We start from the raw sequence: 17,213 nt of genomic DNA on the forward strand, positions 1-17,213 counted from the left end.
TAGAGAATAAAACACTTAAAAAAATAAATACTTAATTCGTCAAACTATGCCAAAAATAAGTGTCATTTAGAAAGTTAAAATCCTAAAAATTATATATAAAAACATATTTCACACTTTGTAGTTTGGAGCAAGTCTGAAGTTGTTAGCAAGTTTTTGAAAACAATGTTTTGTGCATGTATATTTTTACAAAAAAATGTCGACAGGATGGAGGGGGGGTCACCAACATGGTGCCCGTGGGCACTGCAGGTACCACCCAAGAATCACATGTGTAGACTGCAGACCCGTTTAAAATAAAAAAATAATGAGATTTTTATTTTCCTATTCTTGAAAAAAATCCCTGGGATTTTTCCATAAAAGTTATTTTGTTTGTACTATTTTTAAAATCAGTTTTGCATTAGTATATTAGGAATGACAATATTTTATAAAAATTCAAGCAATAGTTCAAAGGTCATTATTGTAGCATGTCACAAAACCATAGGGCACTGGTTTCTAAGCTTTTTTCCAGCTCCCTGTGACCCTAACCAGGATAAGCTGCATAACACTGGGCCCTCTCCACCCCAAACCGTAAGCCCGACATGCTATCCGCTAGTGCACCGTGCTCCTGCTACAAAAGATAAAAAATCACAAATGCTCATGTATAACAATCAGCATTTATTCGATCTTTCCATCATACATTTTCATACATTTAGTACGGCCCTTAGAAAACTAAAATGGCCACCGTTGAAAAAAAAAAAAAAACCTTCTCCTCCACCCTTGTTTTATGAAGAAAAAAAAAAATACATGTACATAGGAATATTTCTTATGAAGTCATCTCATCTGTGTTTCATTTCTTTCCATCACAGTTCGGCTAGCACGAGACACATTACAGTACAAAGTTTAATGACATGTTAAGAGACACACAATGGACTAGATTGTACTTGCTAAGGGAGGGGGCAAAGTTACATTCACCTTTGCGGCCCACCCGCCCGCCACCCCGCCCTTCTTTGTACTAGTGCAAAGAGTCCCACGTGATCAACTAAAATTGCCAAGTCGGCTTTGCATTAAGACGCCATATTTCAGTGCCTTCGCTTGGCCAGCTGAGGTAATTGGAGCACGAAAAAAAAATGAAGTCAAAACTTAATTTTTCAGTCAACCGAATGTACATTGGAATTTCCAAAGTCGGAACAATTCGGACTTCAACAAAAAATCTTCAAAATCTGCCTCAAAAGTCAAACAAAAGTCTTGCTTAGATGTGAAGTCTGCAAAAAAAGAAAAACCAAGACAAATAAATGCCTTATGATATTTCTTTGGCTTTTTTTTTTTCACGTAATGCCAATGATGGCAAAGAAGACGTGATAACCAACAAAACAAAAAATGGATTATACTGCATCATGACACGGTCTGACAGTACTGCAGGCAAGTTTTTAGTCTTAGATTAATTACAATGTAGTTAACATCTCAATGTTGGCAATGTTTTTACGATGACCACGATACATTAATTCCCACAAACGGGGGCAAAAAAAAAAATCTGTTTTAAAATGACAACAACCTGAAACATTATTTTCCACTTCGGACGGTCACAGTAATATTTGTTATGTGCTTTGCACCTTTAAAAGTAGAATCATCATCTCGGGGAAAGAAAAAAAAAACTTTGAATACCTTCTACACTCTCCCAAGGAACTCTACATGTACTTTTTTTTGTACACAAATCCAAAAAAGTAAGAAAAACGCAAAGTGTGACAGACGGTCTACAAAATAAACGTCAAGTCAATTTTCATTTCAATGTGAATATTTTCCTCGGAAGGCCACGTCCACACCGTCACAGGATCAAGTTCTAGAATCTAGAGCTGGAGGCTATCCCAGTCAACTCTTGTGAACAAAAGCTGGGTCGCACCCTGGACTGTGCACAACAATTCACACCTATGGACAATTTTGAGTCATCAACAAATTAAACAAGCACATGTACGACGACTTTTGTCCAACGAGCATTTGACAGTTAGCCTACAAATGAATAACTGAGAAGTTACTTGGTGTTTGACTTCCTGTTATATTTGTTCCCCTTTCCTGTAGTTTCTACCCCAGGATACTTTTTCCAAAAATATCTGCGTGTGGATGTAGCCTCTGTGTCTTTGCCCATTTGGACCTAAAAACTTGAATATGCGCGACTTCTCTGAGGGGACACCTATGGTTGCAAAATTTCTGGGAATTTGGAAACTTTCCATGGGAATTAAACGGAACTTACAAAACAGACCCCGGCTCTTCTTCCTTTATTGGTCATCAAATGAGGCAATACTAATGAGGAATGTAACAGTACATATTATCTGGGGAAATGTATTTTGGGCTAATCCATTCAGACTTGCGAGCACCCCAACCTAATTTTATTATTTATTGTTTTCAAGAGAAAAACAATTTTTTGGTTGGTACATAGTGTTACGAAAGGTGAATTACAAGCTAGCTTTAATAACACGGCCAGTCAAAAAAAAGCGCAATTAAGATTGTGTTGTGCCCTCGTGTGTGGGCAAGGCAAGCTCGCCGTTTTGCAAGGATGTCAACTTATGATGAAGCAAAATGTTTACATTTTTTCTGGGAAAGGATCACCCTCAACTCCCATGGAAAGCTTCCAATTCGGAATACGGAATAAAAGAGGAGGTCGTGTCTGGAAGGGGATCCAATGCCACACTAATCAAACAACTATAAAATTGCAAAAATGCAAGTTTTCTCTGTATTCCCAAATTTCACCAGCTTGACTTCCTGTGGAAACTTCCTGAAACTTTGCGAGCCTTTTGCGACGCGAGGCACAACCAACATCAAAATATTGGAGCAAAATTTTGTAAGTCCCTTTAACTCAAAGACAGCGCGGTTCCGACCACTTTACCCGTGCATAGGATCCAACCTCGAGCGGAGGCGGGTGACGTGTTCGCACGCAGGATTTGCAAAGTGTCCAGAGGAAGACGCAGAAACACCTGCGAGGGTCAGAAGGACTCCTGGCTCTTTAACTCTGAGTAAACGAGTCCCTCTGCCGAGATGGCGTCGCCGAGCCCGACCGTCCGAAGCGGCTGCTTGCACACCAGCACGGGCGTCATGTGAAACGTGACGTTACCCCGACGCCACACCGTCACCGGGGCCGCCGGGTCGAGGGACAGCGCCGCCCCCGACTCCGAGTGCGAACTGTGAAACCGGAGCGGCGCCTTCAGCTCGACCTTGGCGGCGTCGACGGCGCGGGTGCCGCACGCCTGGCTGCTGGCCACGCGCGCCCCCGCCGTCACCGCCGCCGCCTGGTTGGCCCAGTAGCCGTCCACCGTGGCCAGCACGTGGTAGGCCAGCGTGTGGAAGTGGACGCGGGTCAGGTCGGCTTCCGACGAGGGGTCGCTGCGGCCGTGGCTCTCCAGGATCCACAGGAGGATGTCGCTGACTTGGCCCACGTCGGGGACGCCCTTCCACGCGGCAAGCTCAGCGTGAGGTCCGCCGCCGGCCTGAGAGAGGAACAGCAGCTCCTGCTCGTTCAGCCCGATGGAGCTGACAATGGGCATGACCTGCTAACAGGAAGACACAAACACGTCATGGAACACAGTTAGTCGACACAAACTTTTAAAAAAGGATACAGTATAGGAAATTGACTTGTATAGTGTTAGCTTGCAGCTGCATTCATGTATGAACTCCATTTGACACTTTCAAAATAAAGCGGGGCGCATCTGTGATTGCCTGTATACTTAAAAAAAAAAAAAAGTTACGGTGAAACATAATTTCTATTACCGTAATTCCCGCCCTACAGAGCCCACCTGGTTACAAGCCTCACCGAGTACATTTGTAAAGGAAATACCATTTGGTACATACATACGCAGCAGTTGTGTAAAAGCCGCAAGTCCCCGCATTGAAACACGAGATATTTACAAAGAAAGACGGTACACAGAAAGAGATTAACGCTAGCGCTACCGCTAGCATTGCGCTAACAAGGCCGGTTAAAATAAAATTTACCGGTAAATGGTAAAGAGGGAGCTAAGTCGAAAGGCGAAGCTCTCAATTTACCAGTCGATCTACGTTCCTACCCTCAGCTATGGGCACGAGCTGTGGGTCGTGACCGAAAGAACAAGATCCCGGATACAAGCGGCCGAAATGAGTTTCCTCCGCAGGGTGTCCGGGCTCTCCCTTAGAGATAGGGTGAGAAGCTCGGTCATCCGAGAAGGGGCTCAGTGTCGAGCCGCTGCTCCTCCGCATTGAGAGGACCCAGATGAGGTGGCTGGGGCATCTGATTTGGATGCCTCCCGGACACTCCCTGGTGAGGTGAGGTTCCGGGCATGTCCCACTGGAAAGAGACCCCGGGGACGACCCAGAACACGCTGGAGAGACGACGTCTCTCGGCTGGCTTGGGAACGCCTCGGGATCCCTCCGGAAGAGGAAGAAATGGCTGGGGAAAGGGAAGCGCGGGTATCCCCGCTGAAGCTACTTCCCCCGCGACGTGACCCGGAAAAGCGGTAGATAATGGATGGATGGATGGACGGTAAATATCACTGAGACACGGCATTAACACGCAGCAACACGCTAGCACAGTGCTAACAGGGCAGGTAAAAGTCACTTCCTTGGCACATATATTCTCATTCTTAACTTGTCTGCTCGAGTGCCCTCTTGCGGCCAATAGGAAAAAATGCACAAACTAGTTGCATCACTGCATAAACCGCAGGGTTGAAAGCGTGTGGAAAAAAAAAAAAAAATTACGGTCGAACATGTACCTCCTGCATGAGACTGTTCATGTAGTCTCTGTCAGTCATGCTTGCAAGCTCCAAGTGGATGGGGGTGTCCTTTCGAATGTCCGATATGGCTGCCACCGCCTGCCAAGAGGGAACAGTCAAATTAAAAAAAATAAAAACAGAAAGTAAATATAGCTTCTTGGCTCGAATTATCTTATGCTCGCTGTAATACATCAACCACCAAAAATTCACTCCAATGTACACCCACTAGTTGTACCCGCAGAATCTTTATTGGCAAAGTGCTGCACTTAAGTAGAAAAAGGAAAAGTACTGATTTGAAATCTTTACTCTAAGAATCTACCAATCTGCTCTTGACATTTATCCTATATGTGTTCAAAAATAGGCAGTAAAAGGATTTAAGAAAAATATATACTGAAGTAAATATACCTGAAAAATCGACTGAAGTACACTAATAAAGTATTTGTAGTGAATTGAATTCCCGTCACCAAAATGGGTCACCCGTCCTCTGTGAGCCACGCGTTGTTTACGGACCTCTTTGAGCCGCTCCTCCCACAGTTTCCTGCCCTGGCCCTCCATCATGTGCAGCCCAGACAGGACCACCAAGTCGGGCCGGAACTCCTCCAGGCTCGCCACGAACGTCTCCAGGGAGCTCATCTCCCCGTTGGACACGTCGTGCGAAAAGATGAAGCGGTTGGCTTGGGGCGCCCGCGTTAAGCCCCATTGCTCACCTGTGTGGGGGGAGGGGGGGGAGACACACACACACACACACACACACACACAAAATCCGTAAATACAACAAAGGAAAAAAATCCGTCCAACTAGTCCAAAGTCAAAAAAAAGTCAGCTGGGACAGGTTCCAGTTCACCCTCGACCTCTGTATAGAGCAGCAGAGAAAATGGATGAAAGGGTGGATGAATTTTAAAAAAATTGAACAGGGGTGTGTAGACATTTTATATCCATTGCGCTGGATGCACAAACAAAAAACGGCTTTCTGGAGATATTTATGAAATGATTGCACATTACCTGCTTTGTATTCCAGGATGAGATGGTATTCGTCCATCTCCTGCAGAGAGCCTGGAGGAACGACGATCTGCTCATCCAGCATCTCGTGAAGTTTAGGCCCCACAGGTCCACACAGCAAAACCTGGATAACAATAATAATAATAATAATTGCAATTTCCTCCAGATCTCCATTGAGTTTGCCTTCTACAATTTGCAGCAGGTTTAAACCCCGAAAATAGTGAAGGTTTACTACATGGGAGTCGAACTCAGTTTTGTCGCGGGCCACATTGTAGTTATAGTTTCCCTCGGAGGGCCGTTATGAATGTGAAACCATGAAAATCTTTCACCTCACCATATTTCCGGATGAAATTTGAGAGCTAGTTTTGAAATCACAAAAACAAGGGTAATGGGTTTATGAACTATTGCTGTTGTTTGGCCACAGAATGTTATCATTTATGATGTGACGATTTGAAACTTTAGTACAGATTTTTTTTTTTTTTTAAGTCATGGAAGTTGATACTCATAACTTGCCTTCGCGGGCCACATCAAATCACGCGGCGGGCCGGATTTGGCCCCCGGGCCTTGAGTTTGACACCTGTGGTTTACTATATTAACAAAATCAATGCAAAAAATTCCTTGTCCCTTCACTCCTGAGGTAGGGGCTTTGGAGGAAAACGCTTACCATGAGATCCGGATAAGTGGCGAGCTTCTGACCGATGAGGGCGGCGTTCCCGCCGACGTACAGCTGTAGTACACAAAGATTGAAATTTTGAGGTGTGAGGGGCATCCCAAGTCATAGGATTGGATTTGAAGATGGAAATTGGGGGGGGTAGGCCGTCACCTTGGCACCGGGATACTCGGCCGCCGCCCGGGCGATCCTGCGGAAGACCTCCTTGTCGCTGAAGAAGCGCTCGGCGGCCGCCCCGCGCTCCATGTAATGGACAAAGGCCTCGCGCAGGTCCTCTTTGGAGTGCAGCACCTCGTGATCCAGGCCGCTGCCGGGGTCCAGGGCCAGTGCCTGCAGCAGACCCACTCCGGACACCACCACGTCCACGCAGGCGTTCACCCTGAACCGGGGACAGCAAATACTGGATCAGGGGCTCCAACAAAAGGTACTGGTGTCACTGAACACGAGGCACGCCCAGTTTTTGGTCAAACTAAACATAAAAAAAAAAAGAGAATGAAACATTGTGTATTCAAAACAATCACACAAACTTGCCGTAACGTCTGCTACATTGATGCTAACAAATAGCATCAGTCTCTGACGTTGTAACACTTCAAACAACAAGTGAAACAATAGAAAAATACTCAAGGGAGATATTCTTTATCCACTGCAAAAAAAAACTTACTGGAACAGTACAAAATAATGTTTTTAATACTTTTTTCATAGGCTATAAACACGGACTAAGATTAAAAATTACTGTATATACATATTACCACTGTAGTTTTATTTTCTCATTCACAATTGTATTCCATCCATCCATTTTCTTAGCTGCTTATCCTCACAAGGGTCGTGGAGATCCCATCCCAGCTGTCAATGGGCACCCTGAACTGGTTGCATGCCAATCGCAGGGCACATGGAGACAAACAGCCGCACTCACAATCACACCTAGTGGCAATTTAGAGTGTCCAATCAATGTTGCATGTTTTTGGGATGCGGGAGGAAACCGGAGTGCCCGGACAAAACCCACACAGGCACGGGGAGAACATGCAAACTCCACACAGGCGAGTCCGGGATCGAACCCGGGACCTCAAAACTGTGAGCCCAACACTTTACCAGCTGAACCACCGTGCCGCCAAATTTTATTCACACAAATTAAAAAAGAAGTTAACCAGCAACAAAGTGTTTTGCATTACCAAAATTTGAGTCAGATATCTTCAGATCTAAATGAGGACACTTTGGTGCGTGCAACTATCTTCAGGGGCTCAGGACACATTCCTCATTTTAAGAAGAGCTCAGACCAAGCCCGGACACGACTGAGTGGACAGACGAGCCTCCCAGTCGCAAATGTGGCAGTAAACATCCGGCGAGCGCGTGTCAAACCTACCCTACGGCCACTCTGCTCCACCGGCGCGCGGGCAACGTGATCAGCGAGTCCCACGCGTCGGAAATGACCTGCTCCAGGCGGCGCTGGCTCTGCGGGGACGAACGGGGGTCGGCCGGGCTGATGTACTGGAGGAGCTGCTCGGGAAGCTCGGGGCAGCCGTGGTAGAGGCAACCGACCGCCAGGGCCAGCAGGGCCGCCGCGGACGCCTTTCTCCACATGATGCACTGCGGACGCAAACGCCATAAAAATAACTAAGTTAGAGTTATGGGTTCTCCCCCGTGGGAATTCAGACAATTTGCCAATATAAAACATTCCATCAATCTATTTTCTAGAATGAAACAACTATTCAAACTTGCATTTTAGATTCTTTAATAAACTTATAACCCACAAACAAAGAGACACAGCCAAATCCAACTTAACAGCACAATTACAATAAATAACAATAACTACAATTAAAATAGATAACAGTTGGTGACCCATCTGCGCACCTGCCGATTGACCCACCTACTCGCTGCAATTACAGAATTGTGACCTCTGGTGATCTTCTTGGTCAATCCAAATAAAAATCAGCTAATGTGTTCATTTAATAATGAAAAGTGCACTCTATATTATTGTACAATACTTTGTAAAAACATGGTCATAACTTAATTATCCATCAATCCATCCATCCATTTTCTTAGCCGCTTATCCTCACAACGGTCGCGAGGAGTGCTGGAGCCTATCCCAGCTGTCAACGGGGAGGAGGCGGGGCACACCCTGAACTGGTTGCCAGCCAATCACAGGGCACATGGAGACAAACAGCCACTCACAATCACACCTCGGGACAGTTTAGAGTGCCCAATTAATGTTGCATGTTTTAGGGACGAGGGAGGAAGCCAAAGTGCCCGGAGGAAACTCATGCAGACACAGGGCGGATCCAAGATTGAACCCAGGACTTCAGAACTGTGAGGTCAACGCTGATCCACCGTGCCACCCTAACTTAATTAAATATGAAGTAAAGAAATAAACACTTTGTGAATGACGATTCATCGCGACTACGACCGCGACGATGGTTCGTTCTACTGGGCAGCGGTGTAACAAGTAATCGAAACGCTTATTAAATTAATCGATGACAATTTGAGATACTTCATTAACTGCTACAGAGATCTCGTTTAACTTGAGTTTGTGCATTTTCTGCACTCTCAATTTAAAATACTCTCATGTGTGTGAAAAAAAAAAGGAATGGCAACTTCAAAAAGTTTTTAACTATCCTTGTTTGCTGCCCTACTTCCAAGTTTCCGCTAGAATTACTTTGGTTTGAGCTGGCTATTGCACGGCTTTTGAGATGTTCGACAAAATATACTTTTTACAAATGAGGAATCCTTACAGTAAATAGTGTTGTTCTTGTGCTAACGCTAGCTAGTATACCTTGTTGTCCCTTTAAATGCAGTTCACCCAAAACGAAAGCGACAATAATAAGTAGCTCCAGGCCGCTAAAAGGAACGACTAATCTCCTTAACAGACAGACTTCCCATTTAAATTCCTCCACGTCAAGTTTTTCATCACGCAATCCGTGGGAGCTAAAACGCTTTAATGGCTGACAAGAGCGGTAGCGGAGCATACCAGTGGTCCGAGGAGCAGCCTTTAAACGTGTCGCCGAGGAACTTGTTGCCGTCTCCCGGAGAACCGCATCAACTCGCTGGACGCTGCCCGTGGGGGGAGACGGGTTAGGTCGCCGTCATTGAACGGGCGGGAGGCGCCTCGGAAGGAAAGGAAGCGGGAGTCCCACCAGGATCCGCACCTCGAGCGCCACCGTCAGCCAGAAACACTTCCGCCTTCGCGCACTACGCATGCGCAATGCCCACACGCTGGCGGCCGTGAGAGGTCTTCCTCGGTTGAGATCACGTGAGAAGGAATCTACGGAAGCGTATTACTGCCACACCAAAAAAGAAAAATGTCGCGTTTCACAAAATTAATCGTTGAATCGTTTCAAAGAACATTACTTTTTTGGGCCACATCTAGTAATTACTATTTAAAAAAATAGATTGTGGCACTGTTCATTATTTACTAAATGGACGCTCCTTCCTTTTTTCCTTCCTGCTTACCTTTCATACGATTGAAGGTACTTTATTAAATCTTGCTAAAAATAGTGTAACATTTCTATTAAAAAAATATTCTCATGATAATTGTGTGGCATTTAACAAAATGCAATAATTTTAGTGATCCTGACTGACCTGAAACAGGAACGATTTCATCTGATCAGACAGTGAGACAAAAAATAAAAATATTAAAGATATTTGTGCACAATGGATGTAAACCTGTATTCAACTGCCACTCATACATCCTTTATCCTTTCTTCTGGCCTCATTCATCCTTCATTTCTTCCCTTCCCTCCATCTTTTCCCCCTTGTCTTCCTCCTTTCATTTATTATGCACTTTACTGCTTGCTTAACATCCCTTTCACTTCGATCCTTCCTTTCCTAACCACATCTATCCCACTTCAATTCTTTATTCCTACTCTTCATTTCTTCATCTTTAGTTCATCCTTCCCTTTCTGAACTTTTGAGCACCATTCCTGCCATTCATCCTTTCTTCCTGCCTTGCACCCTTTTGTCATTTCATACTTTCCCCCATCATCCTTTATCTTCTCTTCCATCCACTCATCTTTCTTGCTGCCCTACACCCTTTTGTCTTTTTCGCCCTTTTGTTAATTTCACACTTTTTGTTCCAATCATCCTTTCCTTCTCCTCCATTCTGTTTTTAATTCCTTCCTACCTACCTTCCATGCTCACACCCCTTTCCTTCCATTTAGTCAGCCTCCTTCCCCCCCATTCATTTCACTTTCCATCCTTTTCTGTTAGTTCAGACTTCCACCCTTCTTTCCTCACTATCATCTCTCCCTTTTCTACCTTCATTCCTCCCTTACTTGTACTCTTTTTTTCAACTGTCTTCCATCCATCTTTCCTTCCTTCCCTTTTCCCTCACCCATCTTTCCTTTAGTTCCTTCCCTTTCTGAACTTTTTAGCACCATTCCTGCCTTGCACCCTTTTGTCTTTTCTTAATTTCATACTTTGAATGATCCTTTCCGTGCCCTATCTTCTCTTCCATCTTTCCTTCCCTTTTCATCCATCTTTCCTTCCATTGCTGTATTCACCCTCTCTTTTCTTAATTTCACACTCTTTGTTCCCATCATCCCAATTCACAGAATTGTGTGAAACGTGACCTTTTTTTTTTTTTTTTGGTGTGGCAGTAATACGCTTCCGTAGGAATCCCCACCCACTCCCCAACATTTTAAGAATTATCCATTCATTTGTGTGGGTACAGACACACCCTTGTTCAAATGCCATGAAATAAAAATAAATGAGATCAAGATAATTGATTTGAAAATTACCATTAATTATAGCCTGTCAGGAAAATCCTCCTTGAACAACTTTCATTTGTTTTGGGTTCATCTGAACCTCTTAAAATGGCGGCAGGTGTGTGCAGTGTAGCATTTAACATACCTTACGAAAACAGGCTAGGTTTATTCAGGTTTTGGATTGAGTTGGGTCTGTGTCCCTGAAATGATTTTAGTAATAGTAACAGTAATTGCGCAGGTAAACACGGCAAAACATTAACGGCAGCAAATATTAACACATAATACTAAATTAAAAAAAATAATAATAGAAAAATTCATTATGACAAATCTACGGAAGCGTATTGCTGCCACACCAAAAAAAAGGTCCCGACCACATTATAACATGATATGTTTCACGTTATAACATGGATGTTTTCATGTTGTAACATAATTCATTTTACATTATATATGTATGTATATATATATATATATATATGAATAATGTTATAACGTGAAATGAACCACGACATAACATGTAATTTATCGCATTAACACATGAAACATATCACGGTGAAACCTAATAAGTTGTACGTTACAACCTGAAAAGTTGGCGTCAACTTGTTGCGACCCTGTGGTCACTCACATCCTTCCGAGGCGGCATACAGGAAGACACAGCGAGAGGTGGACTCTCATTGAGTGTTGCACAAAACATGGATTTGGTGAGCTTCTTACGGAGTCGCGGTGCAGTATGTAGTAGAACGTGTGGTAGAACCAGAAGTAATTGCCTTTCGGGGGGAGGGGGGGGGAATTTATTTATTTATTCTTTTCTACATTATAACATGAAACGAATCTACGTTATAACATGAAACGAATCACGTTACGACGTAGAGCATATCATGTTATCACATGAAAGTTTCACACTAACATGAAATGTAGTACGTTATAACGTGAAACTTTTCACATTATAACATAAAATGATTCAAATTATAACCCGTGATTAACCACATTATAACATGAAAGATATCACGTTATAACATGAAACATCCTCATTGTATCGCGAAACATATTATGTTATGACGTAATAGCAACCATTTTTGTTTTTTTTGGGCGGTGTGGCAGCAATACGCTTGCTTACAAATCGACTACAAATTGAAACTGTGCCAAACAAATATGAGCGTTCATCTGAGATGCCACGCTGTGGAGACCCCTAATGGACAAGGCGAAAGAAATACATACTTCACATTGTCGTTACTTTCCGGTCAGTCACATATTCTAACGGTGGCTCTCCAAAGCATTTAACCTTTAGTAGTATCACAAATATATGAATATTTTCAAGAGGTTTCCCAAGGAAGCATAAGAGTTGAACAACACCATCATCACTGAAGCTACCACACGTCGAACTCCATTTGTCAAAACGCAACCAGTTTCTTTATTAGCTACCACATCAGAATCATTTCATAAGAACAGGTGAGCGAATACACACAAAAACAGGACTCAGCCTCAACGAAAGAAAATGAATTGTGTTGTATTTACACTCATGAGCAAAAACGTATCGCACTGGACTACGATACATAAAAAGCCGTGACGCTGATCCAAGATTGGATGCATTTGGCACCTTGTGGAATTTTACAAGCAATTTTAAAAGGACCAATTAAAAACTCATTTACGCGGTAAAACCATTGAATTCTCCTGCCAATGCATTTCGACCCCCCCCCCCCACACACACACACCACACACACACACAGACTCAGAAGGCTTTTGTGCCAGACTTGGTGGGGGCCGTGAAGCTGACACGGACGTCCCTCCTGTAGAAGCCCTGAAGGACCCCCGCTAGGACAACGTCAGGAAGAGCTGCAAGACAAAGGAAAAGCAAGAGGTGGCGCTCGAGGGCAACACAGGGCTCCTATTGACAGTTTCCTAACCCCAAAACACAACATTTTGTCACCGTTTTCCGTTCAAATCTGCCAAAATCGATCACTTTCTGCCACTCGCATGTTTCTAAACATTATGAAAAGGTCCGTTACCTGATCTGTAGTCAGACACGTACGGATCCCGGAAGAATCCCATCACTCGCTGATGTGGAAACCGGAAACTAGCAGAAACAAACATTATTCAGTTAACTGTTGCAAGTTTCCTCAATGTACAAATAATTACAGTGGATGTAAAAAAAAAAAAAAAAAAATCCACACCTCCTCGTTAAAATGCCAGGTTTTCGTGATTAAAATCAAATTAAAAAAAAACATAATACTACTAGAACTTTTTGCGTTATTAATGTGACCTAAAACTAGTAGAATCTGTGGGAGAGTCTTCCAGAATTGTTGAACTTTATTTGACATTAATTATGGCCACCTTAAATAATGGCAGATGTTTGACTGTCATTAAACATGAAGTTTGAACATGACTGCAATTAAAAGGGTGTGTACAATTGTGCAACTACACCATCTCATTTGTTTATTTTTACTTCCGCTCTCAAAAAGATGCTTTTCAGATGAACGGTGCAGGTTATAATGATTGAAAAAGTTTTGCAATGATGAATCTTGGCTTGTTTGCTTTTTTTAAATCATGAAAATTTGGCATTCGAATTGGGCTGTGTAGACTTTTTTTTTAAAATATTGATCGGACATGTCGTTTATCGCATCGGTAGCATTTTAAGACCTTCACAGTCAGTATAGGTTTCATATTATATGTATTTTAAAGGTTAACGAACGCCTTCATTTGGGGAAAATGTAACTTTATTCCTATCGCGTTTACCTGTAATCCTGATTGTCCAGCTCGTCAAGTGATCTGAAATGAAATGATTCATTTGTCATAATCATCAATAATCAAAACAATACCTCATATAATCGACAGCCGTGTTGTGTCAAGCATCGTTCAAACTCATTGGGATTGTGGCCATGATTTTATCATATGACGCCAATCATACAAGTCATTAATTTCAAAACAACAACCAACATATTACCCATTAGTTGGTTCAATTGGAAACCATAACTAAATTAAAAGTATTTAATTTGTGAAAGAGTTGTAAGACCTTCTCATTTTTTTATCTCAATTCAATTTTAATTGCATTTTAAAGTATTTTGGAAAAAAATGTTAAAAAAATTACTAACTTTTACATCCTAATACTTTATTTCATGTCTTTTTCATTATTTCATAATTTTTTTTAATTCTTTATGAGTAGTTCCATTTTATTCATGTGTACCCGTCTTTACTCTTGATTAGATATACTTTAACACCAATCAAAATTTTCTATTTCATGATCGATATTAAATGTGATTTGTGCTTCTTTCAACCATTTTAATTCATTTAGCGGCACTGAAATTCAAATATAATGTATTAGTTTATTACATAGTGTATTTGAATTTCAATATCATTGTCCATTCATGTATTAAAGTATACAATTTCATTTATTTATTTCATGAGCAATATATTTACCTCATGGCTGGCTTTACATATTCCTTGACCATTATTATTTGAAATTAAAATAATTATACTGTCCATTCATGAATAAATTGAGAGATATCACATTAAATGTGTATTAAAAGTATATCATTTCATTCATGAACAATAAATACATAGTATACCTTACTATTTCATCTTGATTGCATCCATTTGTGTTTCATGGCATTAGTATATGCGTCCATCCATTTTCTTTGCCGCTAATCCTCACAAGGGTCGCGGGGAGTGCTGGAGCCTATCCCAGCTGTCAACGGGCAGGAGGCGGGGTACACCCTGAACTGGTCGCCAGACAATCGCAGGGCAGATGGAGACAAACAGCCCCACTCACAATCACACCTAGGGGCAATTTAGAGTGTCCAATTAATGTTGCGTGTTTTTGGGATGTGGGAGGAAACCGGAGTGCCCACCCGGAGAAAAACCACACAGGCAAAGGGAGAACATCCAAACGCCACACAGGGAGGGCCGGGATCGAACCCGGGTCCTCACAACTGTGAGGCCGACGCTTTCCCAGCTGATCCACCTTGCCGCCCGGCATTGGTATATCTATCTTTGATGTATCTGAAGTTTGTGCAAATCTAAAGTGACGGAAACAGAGCGGGTTTTGTCTGGGTGTGGTAAATGTTCTCACTCCACGCTGCTGATCTTGTTGGCCGTGTGATAATGTCTGACGTGGAGGAAGTCCAGCAGCTCCTGCGGCACATCCTCGTACTGGTAGATGATCTCCTGGACAAAAGGCCGACACATCCATTCAATACATACCAGACCACTGCCCGTTGATTTTTTTTTTTTTTAGAATCAATTATTTTACAAAGCGTACGATCAATTGAGTAATCGGAATAAAGTGCGAGTTTCAATAAAAATGTGCATGTCAGGTGCAGTTGTTCTTGTTGTCCACTTGACGGCGCCATCCCCAAATTTCACACTAGTGATAGTTGTGACTTTGGGAGTGTGGGCCTTTAATACTTATTACACTTATGATAATGTCATTTCATTATCCAAACCGCTTATCCTCACAAGGGTTGCGAGAAAGCTTGGAGCCTATTCCAGTTAGCTTCGGGCGAAATGCGGAATACACCCTGAACTGGTCGGCAGTCAGTCGCAGGGCAGATATCGACACTATCGCTGCGCGGGAATCGATCCCACGCTGTCCCCAGCAAAGGCAGGTGTGTGCGCCACTACACCATCAGTGACTCTTATTACAGTTATGATCATGTCAAAATGTTAATGATAACATGGGGTGTACACTTACGATGGCCAAGAACAAGCTAATTCTTTCCATGACAGGGAAAATTATATTCATAATACTTCTCTGTTAACACAACGGCCCCTTGTCATTTGTTTTTTTTTTTTTTTTTTTTTCTCAGAAGCCAGAATTTATAATATAAACCAGCAGATTTCTTCATATTCCCTTATTACGTTTTATTATGCTATGACACAGAGAACCGAACCCCAGTTTGAATCCTGGGCCCACCTCTGTGGCAACCAGTTCATGGTGTACCCCGCCTCCTGCCCGTTGACGGCTAGCGTAGGCTCTTGCACTCCCGCGACCCTTGTGAGGATAAGCGGCTCAGTAAATGGATGGTTGATTTATTGATTGATTACCTGTATGTAATCCTCCAGCTCCTGCCTCCTCTGCTCCAGCGGTTTGGTCCTCAAATGAGGACTCCTTTTACTCGGGAAATCGGGAGTCTGGATGATCTTTCTGAGCTGTTGTCACAGATTTGAAAATAAAAATGGGAAGGAAAAAAAAAAAATCATACAGTATGATTCTGCGGATGTAGAAGGCCTAATGAAGAACGCGTGACGGCCCGCAGACGGTCACACGGACTCACTTTTCTGTGCAGCGTCTGGAATTCGCTGCTCCTCCTCAACACAAAATGTTTCCTCTCGTTGAAGAGCACTTCAACTCGAAAGAGCTGCAAAAAAGAGGCACGAAATAGTCACAATAATCAAGTAAAGTGCAATATATATATATATATATATATATATATATATATGCATATATATATATATATTTTCCTGGGCAGCACGGTGGTTCAGCTTGTAAAACGTTGGCCTCACAGTTCCGAGGACCCGGGTTTGATCCCGGCATCGCCTGTGAGGATTCTGCATGTTCTGCCCGTGCCTGCATGGGTTTTCTCCCACATCCCCAAAAAAACATGCAACATTAATTGGACACTCTAAATTGCCCGTAGGTGGGATTGTGAGCGCGACTGTTTGTCTCGATGTGCCCTGCGATTGGCTGGCGACCAGTTCAGGGCGTACCCCGCCTCCTGCTCGTTGACAGCTGGGATAGGGTCCAGCACTCCCCGCGACACTCGTGGGGATAAGCGGCAAAGAAAATTGATGGATGGATATATTCCTGAAAGTAAGAACGGATAGGTTTCCAATTACGCCATCTTGTGTGTCATAGCGGTCAGAGAACACAGGTGATAGGTGGAGTGTGACGTTTTTTTTCTATCGTTAATTTATCCGATTGGTCAAAGGACTGTGGTGACGTCATTGTAACCTATCCATACGGAATGTAGAGCTTTTTTTTTTTTTTTTTTTAACTCTATGTAATGGTAAATAAAGACCACTGCATGATTGAGCAGGTTGCTTACAAATTGACAGCAAGTTTGTTTTGTATTTGTTCACTTAACACAAAAAATTGTCCGCAGGAGACGTTAAATGTAATTTTTTTTTTTTTTTTTTGGCGTTTCTACC

General features: G+C 42.9%; 2 protein-coding genes across 5 annotated transcripts in view; both read right to left on the reverse strand.

The window, feature by feature from the left end:
- snx22 (sorting nexin 22) overlaps window positions 1-17,213 on the reverse strand; it is a 93,411-nt gene that overhangs the window by 75,818 nt on the left and 380 nt on the right. For 2 of the 3 annotated variants that reach the window (XM_061822472.1, XM_061822473.1), the window contains exons 2-7: window positions 16,340-16,423; window positions 16,110-16,214; window positions 15,136-15,230; window positions 13,803-13,835; window positions 13,076-13,143; window positions 12,782-12,902 (exon numbers count right to left, since the gene is read on the reverse strand). In XM_061822472.1, the coding sequence (XP_061678456.1) occupies window positions 12,799-12,902; window positions 13,076-13,143; window positions 13,803-13,835; window positions 15,136-15,230; window positions 16,110-16,214; window positions 16,340-16,423 (489 nt within the window). In that variant the 3' untranslated portion in view covers window positions 12,782-12,798. Of the gene's footprint in view, window positions 1-12,042; window positions 12,903-13,075; window positions 13,144-13,802; window positions 13,836-15,135; window positions 15,231-16,109; window positions 16,215-16,339; window positions 16,424-17,213 lie in introns of those variants that run through there. The other variant, XM_061822471.1, reaches the window with a different exon arrangement.
- adpgk (ADP-dependent glucokinase) lies at window positions 632-9,602 on the reverse strand. 2 transcript variants are annotated; one of them, XM_061823323.1, is made up of 8 exons: window positions 9,338-9,602; window positions 7,736-7,959; window positions 6,529-6,754; window positions 6,370-6,432; window positions 5,709-5,829; window positions 5,217-5,413; window positions 4,707-4,805; window positions 632-3,515 (listed from the first exon to the last, which is right to left on the reverse strand). In XM_061823323.1, exons 2-8 carry the CDS (start codon window positions 7,951-7,953, stop codon window positions 2,952-2,954), a joined length of 1,488 nt encoding a protein of 495 aa, XP_061679307.1. In that variant the 5' UTR covers window positions 7,954-7,959; window positions 9,338-9,602; the 3' UTR covers window positions 632-2,951. The 2 variants fall into 2 exon arrangements, with proteins under 2 accessions (XP_061679307.1, XP_061679308.1); XM_061823324.1 differs by having other exon boundaries at window positions 632-3,512; window positions 9,338-9,601.

Source organism: Syngnathoides biaculeatus, chromosome 6 (assembly GCF_019802595.1).
Source record: "Syngnathoides biaculeatus isolate LvHL_M chromosome 6, ASM1980259v1, whole genome shotgun sequence".
Taxonomy (NCBI): domain Eukaryota; kingdom Metazoa; phylum Chordata; class Actinopteri; order Syngnathiformes; family Syngnathidae; genus Syngnathoides; species Syngnathoides biaculeatus.